Source organism: Bos indicus x Bos taurus, chromosome 29 (assembly GCF_003369695.1).
Source record: "Bos indicus x Bos taurus breed Angus x Brahman F1 hybrid chromosome 29, Bos_hybrid_MaternalHap_v2.0, whole genome shotgun sequence".
In the NCBI taxonomy this organism is placed as follows: Eukaryota; Metazoa; Chordata; class Mammalia; order Artiodactyla; family Bovidae; genus Bos; species Bos indicus x Bos taurus.
The window spans coordinates 9160682-9184087 of record NC_040104.1 but is presented as its reverse complement, the minus strand read 5'-3'; the positions used below and the strand labels follow the sequence as shown (position 1 = coordinate 9184087).

Genomic DNA, 23406 nt, shown 5'->3' with positions numbered 1-23406 from the left:
CCTGCACCAGGCTCCTCCGTCCATGGGATTTTCAAGGCAAGAGTACTGGAGTGGGTTGCCATTTCCTTCTCCAGGGAATCTTCCCAACCCAGGGATCAAACCCAGGTCTCTCACATTGTAGACAGACGCTTTACCGTCTGAGCCACCAGGGAAGTAGAGATGCACAAATTTCAGCTGTGGAGGGCCTGGAATCACCGTGATCCTGAACTGCCTCCCAGCCCCTGGGAGGCCCAGCTTTATTATAGCTCCTGTACTTAGGTTTTCCCCTTACCCCTCTCCATGTGCCTTTAGAATAAAGCTTCTTTACTTGAGCTAGCTTAAGTGGGCTGCTTGTAATCAAAACAGCCAGACCAGAAAATTCTGTGCATTAAAAAAACCACAGACAAACTACCAGTGACTAACTGGAAGAAAATGACAGCCTTAATATATAAAGAATTTTCATGAATCAAGAAAAAATTTAAACACTGAAAAAAAAAATGGAGACAGGGTATAATAAATAATTTTTAAAAGAGAAATATATATTACCACTAACATAAGAAAACTTATTCTATCTCAACAGTAATCAAATAAAAGTAAATTAAAAATGATTCAGGGAGCCTATTATACAGAGTGAAGTAAGCCAGAAGGAAAAGCATAAATACAGTATACTAACGCATATATATGGAATTTAGAAAGATGGTAACAATAACCTGGTGTACGAGACAGCAAAAGAGACACTGATGTATAGAACAGTCTTATGGACTCTGTGGGAGAGGGAGAGGGTGGGAAGATTTGGGAGAATGACATTGAAACATGTAAAATATCATGTAAGAAACGAGTTGCCAGTCCAGGTTTGACGCACGATACTGGATGCTTGGGGCTAGTGCACTGGGACGACCCAGAGGGATGGTATGGGGAGGGAGGAGGGAGGAGGGTTCAGGATGGGGAACACATGTATACCTGTGGCAGATTCATTTTGATATTTGACAAAACTAATACAATTATGTAAAGTTTAAAAATAAAATAAAATTTTAAAAAAATGATTCAGGGGTAATACTAAATATAAGAAAAGATGCAGGTAAACAGGTACCCTCAGTCACTGTTGATAGGCGTATAAATCAATACAACTTTTCTGAAGGTCAATTTGGCAATTTATATCACTAACCTTAAAAATGGGCTTCCAGGCGGCGCTAGTGGTAAAGAACCTGCCTGCCAGTGCTGGAGACGTAAGAGACATGGGTTGGATCCCTAGGTCAGGAAGATCCCCTGGAGGAGGGCATGGCAACCCACTCCAGTACTTTGGCCCAGAGAATCCCTTGGACAGAGGAGTCTGGCAGCCTACGGTCCATAGGGTCGCAAAGAGTCGGACACAACTGAAGCAACTTAGTATGCACGCTTGCACACAACCTCAAATATATTCATATTCTCTGACTCACATCTTTATAGACCAGCTCTTAATACTAATCTGAAATGCCTACAAAAGATGTCACAAACTCACATCTAATGATAAAACATTAGAAACCTAAATATTCTACATAAAGATACTAGCTAAATTCTGCCATATTTATATAGTATACTGTACAGTTATGTTTTAAAAGAATACTTAAGGACAAGAAATATCCATAATATAATGGTTAATAAAAAAAGCTTTACAATCAAGGATAACTTAATTTTTTAAGTTTAAAAAAAAAACCTTTATGGAGAAGGAAATGGCAACCCACTCCAGTATTCTTGCCTAGAAAATCCTGTGGACAGAGGAGCCTGGTGGGCTGCTGTCCATAGTGTCGCATAGAATCGGACACAACGGAAGTGACTTAGCATGCATGCCTTGGAGAAGGTAATAGCAACCCATTCCGGTATTCTTGCCTGGAGAATCCCAGGGACAGAGGAGCCTGGTGGGCTGCCATCTCTGGGGTCGCACAGAGTCAGACACGACTGAAGCAGCTTAGCTGTGGCAACAGCAGTGCCACAAAGTGAAAATATAGGTCACTAACTACAAACCACCAAATGGTTCCATTTCCACTTAAACCAAGGTCGTACACTTTATGTCTGAACTTTTTTTATTTTTTGTCTTCATTCATATCTTGGTAGTTTTCCCTGCTTTCCAATAAAGTTTTTCTATGAGGGCAAAAAAAAAAAAAACCTTTACACAAAATGGTATTTTTTAAACTTTGTTTCAAAAGGAAAACCAACACATTAAAAAAAAAAAATTGTGGAAATACACCAAAATGTAAACAGTGTTTATTACTAGGTGGTGGAATTTGGGATATTAATTTCCTTTTTAATTCTTTTCTAGTTTTCCAAAAGTGTAAATACATATATATTTGCTTTAGAATCAGAAAACAATGTAAGATTTGATAAACATCAGTGTGCTCAATCTGGGGTAATCCCTACAATTACTATTATGTAACAAAATAAATACACAAAAGACTAGAAAGATGTATACCAACATCCTAACAGATTCCCTCCAGGTGCTCCAGCTAAGGGTGGTTGTTGTGATTATTTTGTTTCCTTCTATTTTTCTGCATTTTCCAGCTTTTCTGCAATGAGCATTTTTAAGTTTATAGCATACTTTCCAACTTTATAATTTCTCCACTTTATTATGAAGATTTTTCAAGTGCTCAAAATTGAAAGCAGTTTTTAGTGAACATATACCCACCACCTAGATTCTACCACTGTGTTACTGTATGTATTTTATCACAAATATGTCCACCTATTCATTCCAACTGCATATATCTTTACACTCCTCTTACGTCTGTGAAAGGCAGACATAAAGCACTGGGGCGTCCAGGACAATGGCAACAGTGCCAGCAGCAGTAAAACAAGCATGTGACGTGCTCTCACGCTGACGGGCTCCAGAACTCACTGGGTTCCTGACTCCAAGCCTCCAGCCTTTATCCCGAGCTGTGGTCTCAGACCCGAGCCTTGCCCAAATTACAGGAGAGGAGGCTGCCAGCATGCGTGCAGAATCACCCTGCCCTTAACAAACACCCTCTCCCACCTCAGGGAAGTGATGTAACTGGTCAATGATACCCTTTGAGAATTCTTTCCCCTTGGGGATGCTCACCTCTGCCTGGGAGGGTCAAAGGACTCATTCATTTGCTCATTCACTTAACACAGGCTCAAAGAGCCGGGTACCTGGACTATGCCCATGAACAAAGCCAAGATAGCCATCTTCACAGAGCTCTTGTTCAGTATCAGAGAGAGAGAGAAATTCTTCAAATGCATTTAAAGCCTCAGTGTGGGTGCGCTTAGTTGCTCAGTTGTGTGCGACCCTTTGTGACCCTGTAGACTGTAGCCCGCCAGCCTCCTCTGTCCGTGGGATTCTCCAGGCAAGAATACTGGAGTGGGTGGCTATTCCCTTCTCCAAGGGATCTTCCTGACCCAGGGATCAAACTCGGATCTCCTGCATTGCAGGAGGATTCTTTATCGTTTGAACCACCAAGGAAGCCCCAGTAAATGATGATATCTAATAGAAGAGATATCAAATAAAAACAAAAAGAAAGAAAGAAAAGGTAAGACAGGATTAAGTGGTCTGGATTGCAATGTGGTGGGCGGGGGTGGGGGGGGGGGGAGGACGCAGGCTGCAACAGTCTAAGGGTGTCAGGGAAGGCAGAGAGTGGGCCCTGCAGATGCCAGGAACATCCAGGCCAAGGGGACAGCCTGAGCAAAGGCCCCAGGTAGGCGTGTGTTTGAGGAACTTCCGGGAGGCCAGAGTGGCTGGAGTGCAGCGGGAAGGAGGAGAGGGTAGGATGGAAGATGGAGAGAGAAGCTGATGCCTCAGCCAAGATGGGGACAGCAGGGCATGAGAAATAATGGATTCTAGACTTCTTTGAAGGTAGACTCAACAGGATTTGCAGTTGCGATGAGGGAGGGTTTGAAGGAAAGAGGAGTGAAACGTTACTTCAAGGTTTCCAGGAGGCTGAATGGGCAGGCTGCTGGCGGGGAGGGTACCCTGGGGTGAAATGTCCACCTGGAGCCGGGCAGCTGCATGTGTGAGTCTGGAGGTCAAAGGAGCGGTCTGGGGTGAAGGTCACTGCCGATCTTTAGAACAGCTCCTATTGGGAGTTGGAGGCAAAAACCTGGCTGAAATGGGTATAACAGAGACCAGAAGGAGAGGACATCCTCCTGGGAAAGGCAGCACCTGAGATTTTTGTTGAAGTCTTGAAAAATGAGGGGGAGCATGTATTTAAACCCAAATCCTGCACTTTTTTTTTTTTGGCACACCATGTGGCAAATGGGATTTCCTGACCAGGGATCAAACCTGTGCCCTCTGCTGTGGAAGTGCTGAGTCTTAACCACTGGACTGCCAGAGAAGTCCCCCAAATCCTTCACTCTTAACCCTCAGACTCTGCTGCAATCAGAGGAGGCAGAAAAGCAGATAGATGGAAAGCAGACAGAAGGAGACAGGTGAACAGGGGTGGGGGCAGACAGGAGCAAAAGCACAGCGGTGTGGGCATCTCAGGGCAACCTTAGGGTTGGGTCAGAAGCAGGATGGACCCCAGGCCTGGCGTTTTTTTTTTTTTTTTAAGCCTCCAGGTGATTCTACTGTGCAGCCCAGAGGGAGAACCACAGGAGAGGGTGTCCGTAGGGCAGAGAAGGCTAGACAGAGAGGGGCAGTCGTACCTCATTTTGCAGTTGGGGAAACTGAGACTAAGGTCACTTACCCAGGGTCAGCCCTTAAGTAGCCAATCAGGAACCTGAACCGCCACCTCGTCCCCACCACAAGGAGGAGGGACACCGCCCAGCCCTCTAGCAGAATTCGTCATCTGCCCCTGCATGATAATCCACATTCACTCCTGAAACTCAGAGCCAGTGTGAGACCCTCAGGTGCGGGCACTGCACAGGACCAGAGGGGAAAGGAAAGGCACTTCCAGAAGAATTCTCAACCCAAGGGTTGAAACAAAGCAAAAGGAATATTTTTCTTTCATTCAAGACCACTATATGCCTTCCAGTCCACCCACACTCAGCCCCATTTAGCCCCCTTGTCAGAAGTTTGCAGTCTGTTTTTTTTTAATTAATTTATTTTTTATTGAAGGATAATTGCTTTACAGAATTTTGCTCTTTTCTGTCAAACCTCAACATGAATCAGCCATAGGTATACATATATCCCCTCCCTTTCGAAACTCCCTCCCGTCTCCCTCCCCATCCCACCCCTCAAGGTTGACACAGAGCCCCTGTTTGAGTTTCCTGAGCCACACAGCAAATTCCTGTTGGCTATCTATTTTACATATGGTAGTGTAAGTTTCCATGTTACTCTTTTCATACATCTCACCCTCTCCTCCCCTCTCCTCATGTCCATAAGTCTATTCTCTATGTCTGTTTCTTCATTGTCACCCTGTAAATAAATTCTTCAGTACCACTTTTCTAGATTCCATATATATGTGTTAGAATACAGTATTTATCTTTCTCTTTCTGACTTACTTCACTCTATATAATAGGTTCTAAGTTCATCCACCTCACCAGAACTGACTCAAATGTGTTCTATGGCTGAGTAATATTCCATTGTGTATATGTACCACAATTTCTTTATCCATTCATCTGTCGATGGACATCTAGGTTGCTTCCATGTTCTAGCTATTGTAAATAGTGCTGCAATGAACAATGGGATACATGTGTCTCTTTCAATTTTGGTTTCTTCAGGGTATATGCCTAGGAGTGGGATTGCTGGGTCATATGGTGGTTTTATTCCTAGTTTTTTAAGGAATCTCCATACCATCTTCCATAGTGGCTGTATCAATTTACATTCCCACCAACAGTGCATGAGCGTTCCCTTCTCTCCACATCCTCTCCAGCATTTATTGTTTGTAGACTTTTTGGTGAGGGTCATTCTGACCAGTGTGAGGTGATATCTCATTGTAGTTTTGATTTGCATTTCTCTAATAATGAGTGATGTTGAGCATTTTTCATGTGTTTTTCATGTGTTAGCCATCTGTATGTCTTCTTTGGAGAAATGTCTGTTTAAATCTTTTTCCCACTTTTTGATTGGGTTGTTTGTTTTTCTGGTATTGAGTTGTATGAGCTGTTTGTATAATTTGGAAGTTAATCCTTTGTCAGTTGTTTCATTTGCTATTATTTTCTCCCATTCTGAGGGTTGTCTTTTCACCTTGCTTATAGTTTCCTTTGCTGTGCAAAAGCTTTTAAGTTTAATTAGGTCCCACCTGTTTACTTTTGTTTTTATTTTCATTACTCTAGGAGGTGGGTCATAGAGGATCTTGCTTTGATTTATGTCATCGAGTGTTCTGCCTGTTTTCCTCCAAGAGTTTACATATGGTAGTGTAAGTTTCCATGTTACTCTTTTCATACATCTCACCCTCTCCTCCCCTCTCCCCATGTCCATAAGTCTGTTCTCTATGTCTGTTTCTTCATTGTCGCCCTGTAAATAATTGTGTATATGTACCACAATTTCTTTATCCATTCATCTGTTTATAGTTTTCTGATCTTACATTTAGGTCTTTAATCCATTTTGAGTTTATCTTTGTGTATGGTGTTAGGAAGTGTTCTAATTTCATTCTTTTACATGTAGCTGTCCAATCTTCCCAGCACCATTTATTGAAGAGGCTGTCAATGTTGGGTTTTTTTTAATGAAATATTTCAGGAGTACAAACAAATACAGAAAGTAGGCTAGTGAGCATGACTTCTGTGTTTAAATCAGGATGCATTTGGTTTTTAGAAACTGCATACTGATTACAGCCTTGGGGCTCTGAAGCCATACAGCCAGGGTTCAAGTTCCAGTTGTACTTCTTATTAGCTGAGTAGCCTTGGGCACCGTTACCTAACTCCCAGCCTCAGTCCCCTCAGCTCTAAGAGAAGGGTAATTAGGGCACATGATTCAGGAGACTGTCCTGAGGATCCCATGAGTTAGTATCTGTAAAGCAAACACTACCTGGTACACAGGCATGTGCTCAGTTGCTGCAGTCGAGTCTGACTCTTTGCGACCCCACGGACTGTACCCCACCAGGCTCCTCTGTCCATGGGATTCTCCAGGCAAGAATACTGGAGTTGGAATTGAAAGAGACACGTGTACCCCAATGTTCATCACAGCACTGTTTACAATAGCTAGGACATGGAAGCAACCTAGATGTCCATCAGCAGATGAATGGATAAGAAAGCTGTGGTACATATACACAATGGAGTATTACTCAGCTAATAAAAAGAATGCATTTGAGTCAGTTCTAATGAGGTGGATGAAAGTGAAGCCTATTATACAGAGTGAAGTAAGTCAGAAAGAAAAACAGCAATACAGTATATTAACGCATATATATGAAATTTAGAAAGATGGTAACAATGATCCTATATGCAAGACAGCAAAAGAGACACAGATATAAAGGACAAACTTTTCAACTCTGTGGGAGAAGGCGAGGGTGGGATGATTAGAGAGAATAGCATTGAAACATGTATATTATCATATGTGAAATAGATGACCAGTCCAAGTTTGATGCATGAAACAGGGCACTCAAAACCAGTACACTGGGACAACCCTGAGGGATGGGATGGGGAAGGAGGTGGGAGGGGGGGTTCCAGATGTACACCCATGACTGATTCATGTCAATGTATGGCAAAAAACACCACAATATTGTAAAGGAGCTAGCCTCCAATTAAAATTTAAAAATTAATTAAAAAAAAAATACTGGAGTGGGTTGCAATGCCCTCCTCCAGGGGACCTCCTGACTCGGGGATAGAACATGTGTCTCCTACATTGGCAGGTGGGTTCTATACCACTAGCGCCACCTGGTAAGCCCTGGGAAATAGGTAGTGTTCTGTAAATGGCAGTTTTTGCTGCCACTGTTCTTGGGGGTGTTTTTATTATTCTTGATTTGGAAGGTTCATAGACAGCTCCAGGACCAACTGGAGACATTCTGGAGGTTGTGAAACCCAGCCAGAGAGCAAGTTCTCTTTGTTCCCAAATCACATGCTGTGGTGAGTGTGGAAATCCCTCATCTCACCCACTCCATTTCTGATACTCTGGGGAAACCCTCGAGAGGCACATAATTCAAAACAAAAGTAAAATCCTGAAGTCTGGAGAGGGTGCTGAGAATGGATTTTGCTGGCAGAGAGTTGGGAGTTTTAATGCAAAGACTTTAGGAAGAAAAGAAACCCCGGAGGAGCCCACCCTCAACACTGTCTGTCTGAGACTGCATTTTCAGAAGCAGAACCCAGTCCACCTGAGACTGAGGCCCCTTTGCTCTATTGTGGTGTGACCTTCAGGAATCACTTAACCTCTCTGAGCTTCTACAGCAGATTTTGTGTCAGGAATAATGAGATAATGGGGGTGAGAACTCTAAAAACCACTTAATACCTGTTAGAGAGTCCCAAACTCATGCCCCAGGCTGGGTGGGTGCAAGGAACTGGGTGAAGGGGGAGGCCAGACTCCCCAGGTTCAGGCCCAGCAAGAAGATAGAGGAGGGGCTGGGTTGACTCATAACCTGTTCTCTCCCAGCCTCTGGGAGAGGGACAGTGGCAGCTTCAATCAGGCACCAGTCCAGCCCCAGCAGCCCAAAGGTCATGGGTATTCTGAAAAAGAGGCAAAACTCATTTGCCTTCCCAGGCTCTTGAGCCCCACAAGCCCCAGACCTGTTCCACATGTTGAACCTCAGCCCACGGGAAACGACTTCCCCTGAACTCATCTGGGAACCACCACGGCTGCCACCAGGCACCCCTCAGGGTTTTCACAAGTTACTTGGAATCCTTACAGCAGCCCCATTTTAACCACCAGAAAACAGCTCAGAGATAGAAAGTAACTTGCCCAGGAGAACTCCTGAGAAGTGGTGCCAGGGGGCTTCACTGCTGGCTCAATGGTAAAGAATCCACCTGCCAATGCAGGAGTCACGGGTTCAATCCCTGATCCGGAAAGATCCTACATGCCATAGAGCAACTAAGCCCATGCCCCACAGCTACGGAGCCTGTGCTCTAGAGCCCGGGGGGGCCTCAACTACTGAAGCCCACCTGCCCTAGAGTCTGTGCTCCGCAACAAGAGAAGCCGCAGCAACAAGGAGCCCACAAACTGCAACTGGAGACCAGGCCCCACTCGCCACAACTAGAGAAAAGCCCACGCGGCAACGAAGACCCAGCACAGCCAAAAATAAATTCATTAACTAAATTATTTTTAAAAAGAAGTGATGCCAGGATTACACTACAGGTCTTCCTGAACCCAAAGGCCAAGTTCTTTTCGCTGCACCCAGTAATTCACATGAAGCTTCTGACATCTGCTCACCACCCCCACGGTGAGTTTTGCCCACTGCTTCACTGTGTTCTAGGCCTACAAGGCCCTTGACTGTTTGCTAGCAAATTCCTATTCATCCCTCATGTCTCCGCCTCCTCAGCGCCTCCCTCTGACTTCCCTGCGGAGAGCGTTTATCAGCCACAGCCCGGTTTGTCTATAATGATGACTATAATTGTCTGGCTGAGCCCCGGGGAAAGGAGAAATCAGTTTCCCTGCCCAGCCCACCAGCTGCACTGGGCAGCCAGCCAGGCACATACAACGTTCTCAGCAGAAGTTTGTGGGCTAGAGAAACACTCTGCTTCCTGCTCAAGCCCCTCTACGGTGCAGATGAACCCCTGCCCTGCCTGAAGCATCTGCTTCTCCCTCCTCCCCTTTGCACCTTAACTAGCTCCACAGAGATCTGTTAGGATGTCAGGCAAACCTCGAGGGTGGTGAAGAGGTCCATAAGAGAGTCTCAAGTCAGAGCCCAGAGCAAGCCCATCAATTTCTGCATATCTGCAGGCAGGAATAGAGATGCAGATGTGGAAAACAGACTTGTGGGCACAGGAGGGGCAGGAGAGGGTGGGACGAATTGAGAGAGTAGCACTGACATGCATATACTGCCATGTGTAAAATAGAAAGCTAGCGGGAAGCAGTTTGTAGTGCGTGAAACTCAGCTCAGGGCTCTGTGATGACCTAGAAGGTGGGATGGGAGTAGGGGTGGGAGAGAGGTTCCAGAGGGAGGGGATGTGTGTATACTTATAGCTGATTTGTGTTGTTGTACAGCAGAAACCAACACAACACTGTAAAGCAATTATCCTCCAGCTTGAAATAAATTTTTTTTTAAATTTCTGCATGTCTGGAGCCTCAGATGCCCTCTGGATCTTCACGTACCCAGCAGCAGCTGCTCAACAAGCCACGGGTTTAAGGACAAGGTGCATGGAGAAGGGAAGGCAAAGCTCTTGGACCACGCCTCCTAAGCAAATGTATTAATAGAACACAGTGGCACTGACCTGGAGGCCTCAGGACTGGACTGAAGGGCTTGGAGAAACGTGGGCCATATGGTAGACATGCAGCCTCTCCAACCCAGGGAGATCCAGGGATCTTCTATTGGAATAACTAACAATTGTCAAGTCCTAAGAGCCAGGCTTCCCAGGTGGCTCAGTGGCAAAGAATCTGCCTGCCATACAGGAGATGTGGGTTTGATCCCTGGGTTGGGAAGATCCCCTGGAGAAGAGAATAGCAACCCACTCCAGTATTCTTGCCTGGGAAATCCCATGGACAGAGGAGCCTGGCAGTCTATAATCCATGGAGTTGCAAAGAGTCGGACACGACAAAGCACACACACACACACATACACACACACACACACACATACACACACACACACACACACACACACACACACACAAGAGCCAGGCAGTGGCACACATAGAGTAGGAAAGTGCACCCATCCTCTGGGTGCAGACAAATAGGTGAGAGTTGTCCATAGAGAATTTTAAAACAACAAGACATACCAAGAATCAGTCTGCTGTTTATTATCGCCATATGGCGACACTTTTAAACAGTATCAGTGATAATGGTCTAAGTTCTAATTCATCCAATTCCTGCGGAGGAGCCTGGTAGGTTTCAGTCCATGGGGTCGCTAAGAGTCGGACACAACTAAGTGACTTCATTTTCACTTTTCACTTTCCTGCATTGGAGAAGGTAATGGCAAACCCACTCCAGTGTTCTTGCCTGGAGAATCCCAAGGATGGCAGAGCCTGGTGGGCTGCTGTCTATGGGGTCACACAGAGTCGGACACGACTGAAGCAACTTAGCAGCAGCAGCAGCATGCGAGCTTTAAGTAAGCACACATTCCTATTCTTTGAAAAGTTTAGTTTTCTATGTGGAAGTCTAATCAGAGAACACCTAGCTATACAGTGAACCTCCAACACACACAGACTCAGTTCCATGTGTCTGCTCCTACAGTAAGTTCTGAATGGCTCAGAATGGTTCAAGTTCGCTTTCAGGACAGTTTGGGCTACCAATCCCTCCCTACATTTTCCTGTGTTTAAACAGAAGACAAGCATCTGCGCTCCCAGCACTAGAAGAAAAGAGACTAAAAGAGAAGTATCTGAAAGTCTAAATCAATTTCGCTGGGAACTAAACTCTCATTCTAAAGCAATGGATTAAATAAGTGTCAAAGTTCACCATCATTCAGTCATTCTCTCTGATTTTTGCCAAAGAAGAAAATCTTGGGAGAATTTTACCAAATAAAATAAAAACTTATGATGGATTTTCTGGTGAAGATGTTTTAGTCAAAATGTTTTAAATGTGGATATATTTAAAAGCCACTAGAATGGATAAACAACGAAGTCCTACTGTACAGCACAGGGAACTATAGTTAATATCCTGTGATAAGTTATAATGGAAAAGAACATTAAAAAGAATATATGTGTGTGTGTGTGTATATATATATATATAACTGAATCACTGTGTTGTAGAGCAGAAATTAACACATTATAAATCAACTATACCCCAATAAAATAAATTTTAAAAATAAAAATAAAAAATCAGAAATTCCCTAGTAGTCCAGTGCTTAGGACTCTCTGATCTTATCTCACTGCCTAGAGCCTGAGTTGTACCCCTGGTCAGGGAACTAAATCCCACAAGCTGAACGGCACAGACAAAAAACAAAACAAACAAAAAACCTAGAGATCAACAAACATAAATAAAATTTAAAATAAAAGCCACTAGAATTAATTTTTTAAGACATAGGCAGCATTGCAGTTTCTGGAATTTATTACAAAATGGGATTTTTATGAATCTCTGACAAACCGATTCTAATGTTTAAGGCTATTCCTATTTGTATATCTGTTGTTTCATATGAGAGAAACTTTTGAAATTAATAAAAAGTGTTCTTTGATCAACTGTGAGCCAAGATAGATTGACAAGTCTGCCTCTACTGAGAGTTGCATATGCAAAGAAGATCAGTTTTGTCAAAGTCAAGGACAACTTTTCAGAAAAAGTTCCAAAACAGAAACTATAATGTTGTCATTATTCATGACTATAACCAACCTAACTATAAGAACAAGTTTTCTTCTAAATTACATTAATGCAACTAAAAACTATTAACCCATTACTTCTATTTTTCTCTATAACATCTACCCTACTTTTCAATTTTTATTTTTTCACTGGCATGATTTCAAATGCAAAGCTCAACAGAAGCAACTTTACTGTGTTTCTTTTCCAGCCATTACTAATATTTATTTCATGATTATTACTGAAAATAATGTTGTTAGATAAGGAAGAGGGATGTTTTTAAATGACCACTCCCGGCATCAAATATGCCAGGTACACCCTAATACCATGGGCTGCCTTAAGCTCTTTACACGGATTAAACCATAATCATAATCAGAACAACGAATTACAGGTGAGCACTTAATATGTGTGCAAAGCACTGTTGTGAGCACTTCAGAAGTATTAAGTCACATAATCGTCACTCTGGGATTGGAAATGTGATCAAAGTGCCACAGCTAGGGAACAGGATGGTGAACATGACCCTAGGGGTGTCTTCCTCAAAAGCCGGGCTCAGAACCTCTCTGCAGTGGGTCCTGATAGGTTGAAAGGAAGCATGTACTAAGCCCCTTTATGATTTCTGAACCACATCACAGATTAGAAATAGGGAGAGTGAAAGTTGGGAAACTCCCGGCAGGGCGCCATGAAGTGTCTCAGCTGAGGCCAGGAAAACGCCCCTGTGGTCAAACCCAGGCGGTGGGGGCGGGGTGGGCTGCAGCAGGTGCAGCCCAGACATCGTGCTCCAGGAGCCCTTCCAGGTGCTCTGGTCTGACTCAGGAAGGCAGACAGGACCTTGGCGGAGCAAGCCTCTCCTTGCTGCCTCCCAGCTCCGCTTGGCCCTGCCTTCCCCGGCTCCTGTTTCAGGCAAACAGGACCTGCCTACACAAGTACTCATTAAGACAACTCGAACCACTGACCGTCTCACGCCTGGTGCCCACCCCACCGGCCAATGGAGGTGTGGCCCGCACATCCTCAAGGGCCCGTTCTCTGATGACTCAGACCGACCCAAACACGGCCCCCACCGCCAGCCCAGGCACGCCTGCCTTACTTACAAAGGGTGCGCGCATCTTCTTGGGTGATGGCGGCCCTCGATTTCAGGCTGGAGTTGACTTTATCAGCTGTGTAAATGCCTGAAGCAGGAAGGAGCGGGGAGTCACCGTCAGTAACAAGAAACCGCGTCCCCAAGACCCCAGGGGCCAGTGGCTTCTGGCGGAGGAGACCGTGCCCAGTTGATCTCCAAATTCTCCGGCCACGACCGGCTCACTCCATTCTAGTTCCTTGCCGGTCCCCTCCCAGCCCCTGCACCTGGCCATGAACCCTGGCAGGGCGGGCAGGAAGGTTCACCTGATACCGCAGAGGCTGGCGGTGCAGCGGCGGGGAGCGCGATCGGTGTCACCTGCCCGGGCGGCCGTGCCCCAGAAAGTCCGCGGCGCCGCGCGCGCGCGGCCCTTCCTCCCCAGCCGCTGCGCTCAGCTAAACCGAACTAATTTGTTTACTCCAGTCTCACCCAAGTTCTCCATCCCCCACACAGCCTGGGACACCGGGAGAGCCACCCCAAGCGTCTCACCCTCCTTAAGAGCTGGCAAGTACCGCTCCACCCACCTCGCGAACTTGGAAGGCAGTAGCGGCCTCCACCAGGAAAGGAACCGGTTAAATGGCCGCAGAGTTCAGGCCAGCGTGAGGTCACTCGGCCCCTCCCCGTGTGACTAATTAGAGCCTCGCAGAGCTCACGCCCCAGGGCGACAGGGACAGCCTGCCCCGGCCTCTGGGGCAGACAGGCCAGGATGCTTTCCACTCACCGCGAACCCTCTCTGCACACACTGCCCTGAGAAGAGGAGACCCCGGAACTCAGCTCGGGGCCACCCCCGCTCAATATTTTAAGATCTCATATACCTATCTATAGAGAAGGCGATGGCACCCCACTCCAGTACTCTTGCCTGGAGAATCCCATGGACGGAGGAGCCTGGTAGGCTGCAGTCCGTGGGGTCGCTAAGGGTCGGACACGACTGAGCGACTTCACTTTCACTTTTCACTTTCATGCATTGGAGAAGGAAATGGCAACCCACTCCAGTGTTCTTGCCTGGAGAATCCCAGGGACAGGGGAGCCTGGTGGGCTGCCGTCTATGGAGTCGCACAGAGTCGGACAGGACTGAAGCGACTTAGCAGCAGCAGCAGCAGCAGCAGACCTATCTATACATATCGCCCTGCAGAGTAATCAGTTTGCTCATCCCCTCAAGTGGGCTTATCCTGTAGTTTAAAACGACCGTAGACCTCCGATATCCACGAGTTCTCTATCTGCCCTCTGCTGGGTAAAAAAATAAGGAGAGACAGAACTATGGATAAGCTGAGATTATTTTAGGGTTCTGGACTTCCTGTTTGGGGCATTCCCTGGGAATCTTGGAACACATCCTCTTAGGATAAGGGGGAACTGTATATTAAATTTTAAGGCCATTTAAAGGCAAGGGCCTAGCAGAGAGAAAGTATTTTTAACTATTGGTTCCCAAGCCATCAGATGTCCCCCAAATCTGGCACCAACCTGGCACATGGTAGGCCTTTCATGAGAAGGAAAGACCAAACACAGGCCCTTCTTATGCACTGGGCTGTGACCCTGCAGGGGTAAAAGTAGTTCTGGTCTATCACTATTTCCTGACCCTTCACTGCTGGCACTGAGCTTGGAATCAGGACTGTTGGCCAAATCCTGAACCTGGCTACCTACAGAGTCAAGAGCACCCTTCCCTCTCTGAGCCTCAGTTTGTTCATCTGCAAACTGGAGTGGTGATGATATTGTACAATATGTAAGATAATGTATAAAAATATACACAGCTTTGCTGTCAGATAGGCTTCTCAGGTGGCTCAAGTAGTAAAGAATCCACCTGCCGATGCAGGAGATATGGGTTTCATACCTGGGTCCCCTGGAGTAGAGAATGGCTACCAACTCCAATATTCTTACCCAGAAAATTCCATGGACAGAGGAGCCTGGTGAGCTACAGTCCACGGGGTTGCAGAGAGTCTGACAGGACTGAGCATGTACACAATGTAACAATAAAAATAGGTTCCCCAAAGGGAGAGCAACAGATGAAGCCAGGAATATAAAGTGGGAGCCTGATGTCTGGCCTGGGGCAAGTCCTCACTGGGGACCTGTTGGCTGTTGTTAACAGGAGTAAAGGTTATCCACAAACTAGCTTCCCAGCACGGAGGTCAAAGTTTTAGTGCATACTACTCACCCAACAAATCGCATTATGTGTATTGAGCAAGAGATTATCTGTAAGACCGTCCAAACCCAGAATGTAAAGTTTTGGTTTTGAGGAAACCACACCTATTCCTGCCTCTCCTTAATCTATGCTTTCAATCAGCCCAGACGTCACTTTTTTCAGTTTTTTCTCCTCCACCCCCCCCCACCCCCCGCCACCCCGACTGTGCCAGGAAAAACAACATCCCTACTGAGGAGCAGGGAGGTCAGGAAGTGTAGTTTCACCTTTCACACAGCTCTTAAACGTGGAGCTCTCTAGCAAAGGCCCCAAGAGAGGTTACCACGTGTTGCCACCACCATCAGCAGCAAAGCAGTCCATCCTTAAGCCCCATTCCAAGTCCATCACCATGATGTGGGTGGACGGCCAAGTTCAAAACAGCCGGGACCAAACTGCTATCTGCCTATGAAGCCTCTTTCAGTCTTTTCTGCAGCCACAGCTATGGAGGCCCATCGTTCTTGTGACAGGTAGAAAATATTAATTTTTCATTATTTGCCATCTCTCCATTCTCTGCCTTCTGAGGGTTCTCCTCCAGGAGAATCCATTGTTGCGCTGTCTCTGAGGAAGGAGTAACTGAGAAAATGGCACAAGGTTACATGCCAAGAGGGCTTCCCTGGTGACTCAGCGATCAAAAATCCACCTGCAAAGCAGGAGATGCACGTTCAGTCCCTGGGTGGGGAAGATCCCCTGGAGGAGGAAATGGCAACCCACTCCAGTATTCTTGCCCGGGAAATCCCAAGGACAGAGGAGCCTAGTGGGGTACAGTCCATAGGGTCACAGAGTCGGACACAATTTGGCAACTACAGAACAACACGCAGAGCAGACCTAAAAGACTGCAGGGCTTCTGAGCAGGTGGGGCAGGTATGAGAAGCAAGGCCAGGGCAAGAGGAGAGCAGGAGGGGAGGAAGTGTGGGCAGACAAACCGCACTTAAGGGAGCAGAATCCACAGAGCATTACGTGACTTGAAAGCTCTGATGCGGAACAGCAACTCCAAACCAGATCACTCCTCAGGGAAAGGTACCCCACCAGCCAAGTGAATAGGCTTTTGATCTGTATCCAGGGCACTCGGGGCAGGCGATGTAAGTACACTGACTCTTGACAGTTCGCTTTGACCAGAAAAATCAGGCTTTTAGGCAAGGAAGGTGAAGTGTAACTTCCTCATGAATTGCCTAGGTCTGCAACCCCTCAAGCCCTACTTTAGAGGTGAAAACAAACCCCTATTGAGAGGCCCTGAAGAGCTTCCACTAGTCAATGTGCAGCATAACCACCTCTATTTCCCCTTAAAAGCACATTCCCGAGAAGTTCCAGGCTCTCATTCCACTAAATGGCCAGTCTGGGGAACTGACAACTGCAGAGAACGTTTGCTTTTGTCCAACATTCTCTCATTTGGTGACTCTGCTTGGTTCTGGTGGAGCCACAAGTCACAGTACCCCCCATCACCCTGAGTAGGGACACACGTGACCTACATCTGGCTCATTATCATGCCCCAGCCCTCAAGGCAGCCAGGGACCCTGGAAGGAGCATATGACCCAAGGCAGACCAGTCAGAATCTTCCTCTAGGATGGAGGTTTGTATGTATATAAAATACACACAAACCTTGTAATAGGTAATGGGTCAAAGAGCCTCTTTCCTCTGGGGACAGTAAAGTGGAATGATGTAAGCCTGGAACCATATGTTCCTGCCCTCCCCAGCAGCATGGAAGAAATCTACAAGAGCAAATGATGCAGCCACTGCAAACAGGAAATAATAGTCCTGTTGACATTTGAATTCATGCCAGTTTAACTTCTAGACATCCAATTACAAGCAAATGCTTCCTCATTTAAAAAATTCTTCTAATTATTAAGTTAATTAGCATTGGACTTATCTTTGGCAAACTGTTATAGTAATCAAAGGCAAAAGTGTCCATCAATGCACCAAAGAGAGGTCATAGTTTGCTTGACTTCTCCTTACCCACATGGCCACTTTCCCCACCCTGCTCCTTTCTTCCCCCAGCTCACACTGACGGAGGGCCAACACTCCCAATACTCTCCATATTACATTAACTTGTGAGTTTGCCCCTTTCCTACTAAACTGTGAACTCAGTGCAACACCCAGCCTGGTATGATCAGGGATGGCTGGCTACTGACCCCACCCAGTGTGTTTCAAACTAGGAAAGAAATCTTTTTATTGTAGGGCTGAATGGGGTTTGTAAAGTGATCAGTCAATATTTGAGTTCCAACAACTTCTTCACTGCCTCCAAGGTCGCCAGTAAAAGGGCAAGCTTTCAGTAGAGCTTTATTTACCTCACCCCACTCCCAGAGACAAACCATTTAACCAGTTGGCTCCAGATCGGGCAACTAAATGAAAGTCCTCCAAATTCCAAGGTCCTCACAAGTCCATGTAACTATAAAATCTGTGCTCCATTTTATGCAATACTGTCAACAGCACAGCTTTCTCTGGCATTATGCTAGAGATTACGATTCTAGTGCGGTATTATTTTTCAGGAGAGAGAAAGCCGACTCATTCAAACCACATTACCACTGCCACCTTTGACACCAAGTTTTCATTCCCTTAGAGATCCTATTCACTTTACCAAGCCTAAATCTACTTAACACATCTTCCCATATTAAAGAGAAAGGAAAAACACAAGGAACACGGTGCTGTGATCTTTATTCCATTAAATGACCTTAAAACTAAGAAACAGAAACATGCTTTTATACTAATAGCATAATCTAATCCATTGCACTTTTTAAAAAGTATATTAAATTTTAAAGCCATTCAAAAAGTCTAGAAGGAAGAAAGTGCTTTTAACAAATCATTTTTTTGAAAGAGAAGAGAAATCAGAGAAGAAAATTTGTATACGCTCAAAATTAGTATTCACTCCTTTAAGGCTTAAGTCCATGACAGCATTTACGTATCTAAACTGGAGCACTTTGGGAATCAGATGCATCTTCCCCTGGTCATAAGAACACTACATTTATAATTTGAGTTCTGGCATGTGAGACTCCTTTCTCAAGAAGAAACATTTCTTCTAAAATCTTTCTGTCCTTAATCTTGAAGGCCCCTGGTAAGGGGTACTCTGTCACTAATTTTCAAAATTATGATCCTCTCTGTCCTTTTTGTTCATTTTTACTTATGGCTTACGGTTTTCTGTGCATGAAAAGATTCAGAGGTTCAAGTCACAGTGCTAAATTTTTGCTTTTTCAAAGAAAAACAACTTTCAAACTAGTTTTTTAATCCTAAGTACACCTGTTGGTAAACAGGATACCTGTACATTCATTTTTCAGAGAAGGCACGAGGACTTTCTAATTTAGAGAAACATTTTCATAGAGCTTGGGTAATCCTCTGGACTAAATGCATCCTTGTTACTCCTAACTCTCAGTGATTGTATCTGGCAGGAGACCACCCATTCTGAATCTCAGGCAAAAGGTGTCCACTTGCCTCCAGGCAACGCTGAATTGCACTTTCCCATCCCTCAGAGCAGCCTCTCCCACTGTGCTCTCTGAACCACCTGTGATGCTGTTTTTAAAAGTGGTGATTCCAGGGCCACAACCCAGACCCAGATCCACTGAGACAATCCCTCGGTATAAAGCTAGCAATTTGAATTTTTTTAAACATCCCTCCCAGGGCTGTTTTATGCAGGTCAAGATAGAAGAGAGCCACCATTCAAAACACAGCAACAATATGACTTCACAGAAGGAAAACTACTCAACTGCAAATGGTCTCTTCACAAATGGGCTTCGGAATATCATTTTAAAACACCACCTTCACAAATAGTTGGTATGTTAGTAACTGAAGCTTTTCTTCACTATGCCCCTATTCCTTGATTAAAATTGTGATGGATCTAAACATTAAGCCAAATGATGCAACCTGTGTTGGCTACCTTAGATGGCAGCCATCCTAAATAATCCTAAATTACATTTCAATAGTTCCATGGGGAAAAAAATAGCTCTATTAAGATATCCATATAAGTTACATTATTTTGTTTAAAAAACCAGGGAAAAATAAAACTATTTGTTTTTTAATCACTTTTGCCTGGACTTAAATCAACCACGTAATTTTTCTGTAACTCATACATACTTATCAAGACACCATTTTCATAAGCCAGGTGGAACGCTGGGTATGATCTGTTAAATGCACTGCCAGTATGAGGCAGTTTGTCTGTTTGTTCACCTAAAGCATTTTACTTCACAAAAGAGAAAAAAAGCAAAGACCAGGTAAAACAAAAACAATACTCATAAGCAACTCTACCAAGCGTGAAACTACAGAGACCTCCACACGACAGCTTTCTTGATATACTGCTAAAATAAGGTATGACTCTGAGGCTGTTTTCATCATCTTACATGAGTTTTCCCTCTTTCTGTCTATACATCAATCTAGAAAGAGTTCTCAGTGAAAGAATTGAAATTTTGATTCTGTTATTTTTACTTAGAAGCTGGAAGTATTAAAAAAAAAAAAAATTTAACCTCTTCTAAGTGGTCATGTATGGATGTGAAATTTGGACTGTGAAGAAAGCTGAGTGCTGAAGAATTGATGCTTTTGAACTGTGGTGTTGGAGAAGACTCTTGAGAGTCCCTTGGACTGCAAGGAGATCCAACCAGTCCATTCTAAAGGAGATCAGTCCTGGGTGTTCTTTGGAAGGAATGATGCTAAAGGTGAAACTCCAGTACTTTGGCCACCTCATGCGAAGAGCTGACTCATTGGAAAAGACTCTGATGCTGGGAGGGATTGGGGGCAGGAGGAGAAGGGGACGACAGAGGATGAGATGGCTGGGTGGCATCACCGACTCGATCAACTTGAGTTTGAGTTAACTCCGGGAGTTGGTGATGGACAGGGAGGCCTGGCGTGCTGCGATGCATGGGGTTGCAAAGAGTCAGACACAACTGAGCAACTGAACTGAACTGAAAATGAATTCTTTTCATAGAAAATCCTGAAAACCTTTTATATGTTAGTAGGAATGTGCCAACTAAAAATGCTTGCATGGGAAGGCAAGAGTGGCAGAGAAACAAACACCAGGAAAACCTTACAGTCCTAAGTCAAGTCCCTGACCCACACACCAACAGCTGAGGGGAGGTCAGAGGAAAAAGGCATTCTTTGCAACCCGGTCATAAACCTCCCCAGGACTACTTACAGCCAGCAATGAGAATGCACCTTTTACTGGAAAAGTTGATACAAAGTCATCAATTCTCTTTAAAAAAAAAAAAAGGAAACTCATAAAAATCCTCACTGAGAAAACTATAAACAATCTCCAGAGGCAGAATAAGACCAAAAACAAACAAAAAAAGGCTTCCCCAGGGTAATTACACGTTATTCCTTTATGATCAAAACAGAAATTTGGTGAATTTAAACAGTAACTAAATTCTAAGGTTTCATTAAATCATACATGATTGCATGTTTTTTTATTTTTTAAAAATCTAGTATTTTAGTATTCAAGTTTTAAACATAGCATCCTTTTCTCATCATTAAAAGTAGGATAATTCTAGACAACTCTTCTGAAATCTATAAACATGCTTATACAGTGCATTAAAAGCTAAGTATGTCAACATCTGTAAGGCCTTTAGCAAATAAGTATCAATCTTCAGGAATATGATAGGCCACCTGAAAATGCACCAAAATTTCAAAACTAAAGTTTTAATTTAATAAAGCTAAGTATTACTGATACGCAAGTAAACAGTTTTTAGAACAAGTTGGAATTTTTCTAAAATTTAACCATGACTGAATAAAATAGCAAGAACTTCAGGGCAAGATGGTATGTAAATGTGAAAAATACATTAAGCATTTAGAATTAATTCAAAACTTACAAAAATACTTGAGTGGTAAAGTGTTAAAATAGTCAAGAAAAATACTCTTTGATAAAGAGATGACAGACTAGAAAAGACTTTTTTCCACCATCCATTCATACTTCACGTATATAGAACTTACACTTGGAATTTGCCTGTAACTCCCTACCTCCCTCCCACAACAAAAGAAATTATCTTAAGAATTAAGGCTCATATACCTGAATGCTTATATAAATACTTGCAGGCAAGTTGTATGAAGTTTTAGAATCCACAACAATTCACCATGATAAACAAAGGAAAAGGCAACTGGTAGACAAAAATTTTTATCACACAATCAAGGTAAATAAAGAATTTAGATACTTTCTAGATATTATATATCCATACTTGGGTGGGACTCGGTCCTTACTAAGCCAAAGATATTTTAGAGCTACCAGACTAGTCACGTATAAAGTTAAATAAAGGATGGTTCACTAAATAAAACTGACAGTTCTAGCTTCATTATTAAAAACATCAGACCGTGAACAGGAGACTGCAAATAAACGCTGTGGATGAAGACCTGATGCGCTGCCAAGCCGCATGAGACGGGACATCGATTAAAGGCAGCGTGTTTGGTAAAAATCCTTCCTCTAGTCCTTGATAAAGTTCTGTTCTCATGAATGACGACTGTGTGAGTTATGTACAATACACATACGTGTTATAAACCTACAATCAGCGAGTCTGACCAAGGCACAAGTTCAGATGACTTATCAGAGGTCACATGGTTCATTTAAACTCAAGTTTTTTCCTTAAAGTATTACACTCATTCCTTTTATTATGAGCAGCTCTGGTTTTTCAAGGCATGTCTGCCTCTTTTCTAGAAAGAAGCTATAGGAATGAATGAAGGCAAAAAAAACAAAACAAAAACAAACCAGAATATGTTCTAACAAAACTGCCAGCCTGCCAGGAAACAGACCTTAAATTTCAGTGTATGGTTGATTTAAATACAATTTTTCCATATTATGTGGCAAACACAATTCTCTAATATCGTAAGATTTAAAAACCGTAATAGCATCATTTTTAGTCAGTCTTTAGTTTTGAAGCTTTTGCCAAGTTTTGTAAACTTTTAAAAAAAGGAATCCTTCTCAAAAGAGTACGGTACAAACTGACAGTTCATCCCAAAACAGCATCTTTCATGTGAATGTCCTCAATTTCCTCCCGATCAAGTCCTCGAAAGCATGGGTTCAATCTTAAAAGGCACTAAGCGGCACATGAAGGACTTAAAACCGCATTTCCATTGTTCTTTTAGCTTTCTCCCCCATAAAGTGCACAAAGCAGAGAGTAATGAGAAAACAGACACAAGCTTGGATCTACACCAGCAAGGAAAAGAAACGCTTCCAAGGGAAACGGAAGTGTGTTTAAGAATTTGAAACCACAGGAAAGGTCTGTTCATTTATTAGTGCCGTGTTTCGGCTCTTCCCAGATGGTCCCGGGTCTGCGTTCCTGGAGACCTGGGCCTGTGGCCGTAGCAGACGCCCAGAAATCAGAGGGAGCTAGAAGGGTTCTTGTCTGATCCTCTCATTAGGATGCTACTGAGCTTTTTTATCCGAGGGCGGTCTCCCAGCAACTGCATCCCTTACAGCAGCCTGAGTGGAATTACCGATGTGAGAAGTGGCCTGCAAAAGTCCATTTATTCAACATGTCAGTTAATAAAATTACAGCACAGTGTCAAAACAGCAAGCCATTATAGACAAACTTTCAAAAATCTCTGTCTACACTGAGACAGAAAATTAGGGAATGAAAATGCAGGGGTCAGGGAGTCTGTGGTGGCTGCTAATGCCCCAGAAAGTAGGTCAGCTGAATCTTTAGTGGATAGGCAGCTCGCCAGCCTTCACTGCAAGCTTCTAACTGATCTGTTCCTGCTACTCAGAAAAACAAAGCAGAGTCTCAAATCTGTATACCTGGAGATCATGTCAATGTCAAGAGCCACTGGTTTGATGAAGCGATTTAAGTGAAAGAGATGCCATCTACTGGCAGATCTCAAAATAGAACATTTCGCTAAATTCATATTTTTCAAAGCTCATGACTTTCAGCGAAGCAAACTAACCTTGGATGTAGGAGATAATCAATCAGGAATTATGTCTGATGAACACGTATTTAAAAGTTTCCCGTGAAGAACACA

At 44.0% G+C, this 23406-nt stretch overlaps 2 protein-coding genes across 5 annotated transcripts in view; both read right to left on the bottom strand.

Moving 5' to 3' along the window:
* The window catches only part of PLA2G16 (phospholipase A2 group XVI), a 33099-nt gene extending 19151 nt beyond the window's left edge, over nt 1–13948 (bottom strand). The window contains exons 1-2 of one of the 3 annotated variants that reach the window (XM_027532477.1): nt 13844–13948; nt 13294–13371 (exon numbers count right to left, since the gene is read on the bottom strand). In XM_027532477.1, the coding sequence (XP_027388278.1) occupies nt 13294–13308 (15 nt within the window). In that variant the 5' untranslated portion in view covers nt 13309–13371; nt 13844–13948. Of the gene's footprint in view, nt 1–13293; nt 13372–13585; nt 13691–13808 lie in introns of those variants that run through there. The other 2 variants (XM_027532478.1, XM_027532479.1) reach the window with 2 other exon arrangements.
* A 4173-nt stretch (nt 13949–18121) lies between these two features.
* Nucleotides 18122–23406, bottom strand: part of ATL3 (atlastin GTPase 3) — a 46499-nt gene continuing 41214 nt past the window's right edge. For both annotated transcript variants that reach the window (XM_027532476.1, XM_027532475.1), the window contains exon 13: nt 18122–22900. In XM_027532476.1, coding sequence (XP_027388277.1) covers nt 22814–22900 — 87 coding nt within the window. In that variant the 3' untranslated portion in view covers nt 18122–22813. The remainder of the gene's footprint in view (nt 22901–23406) is intronic.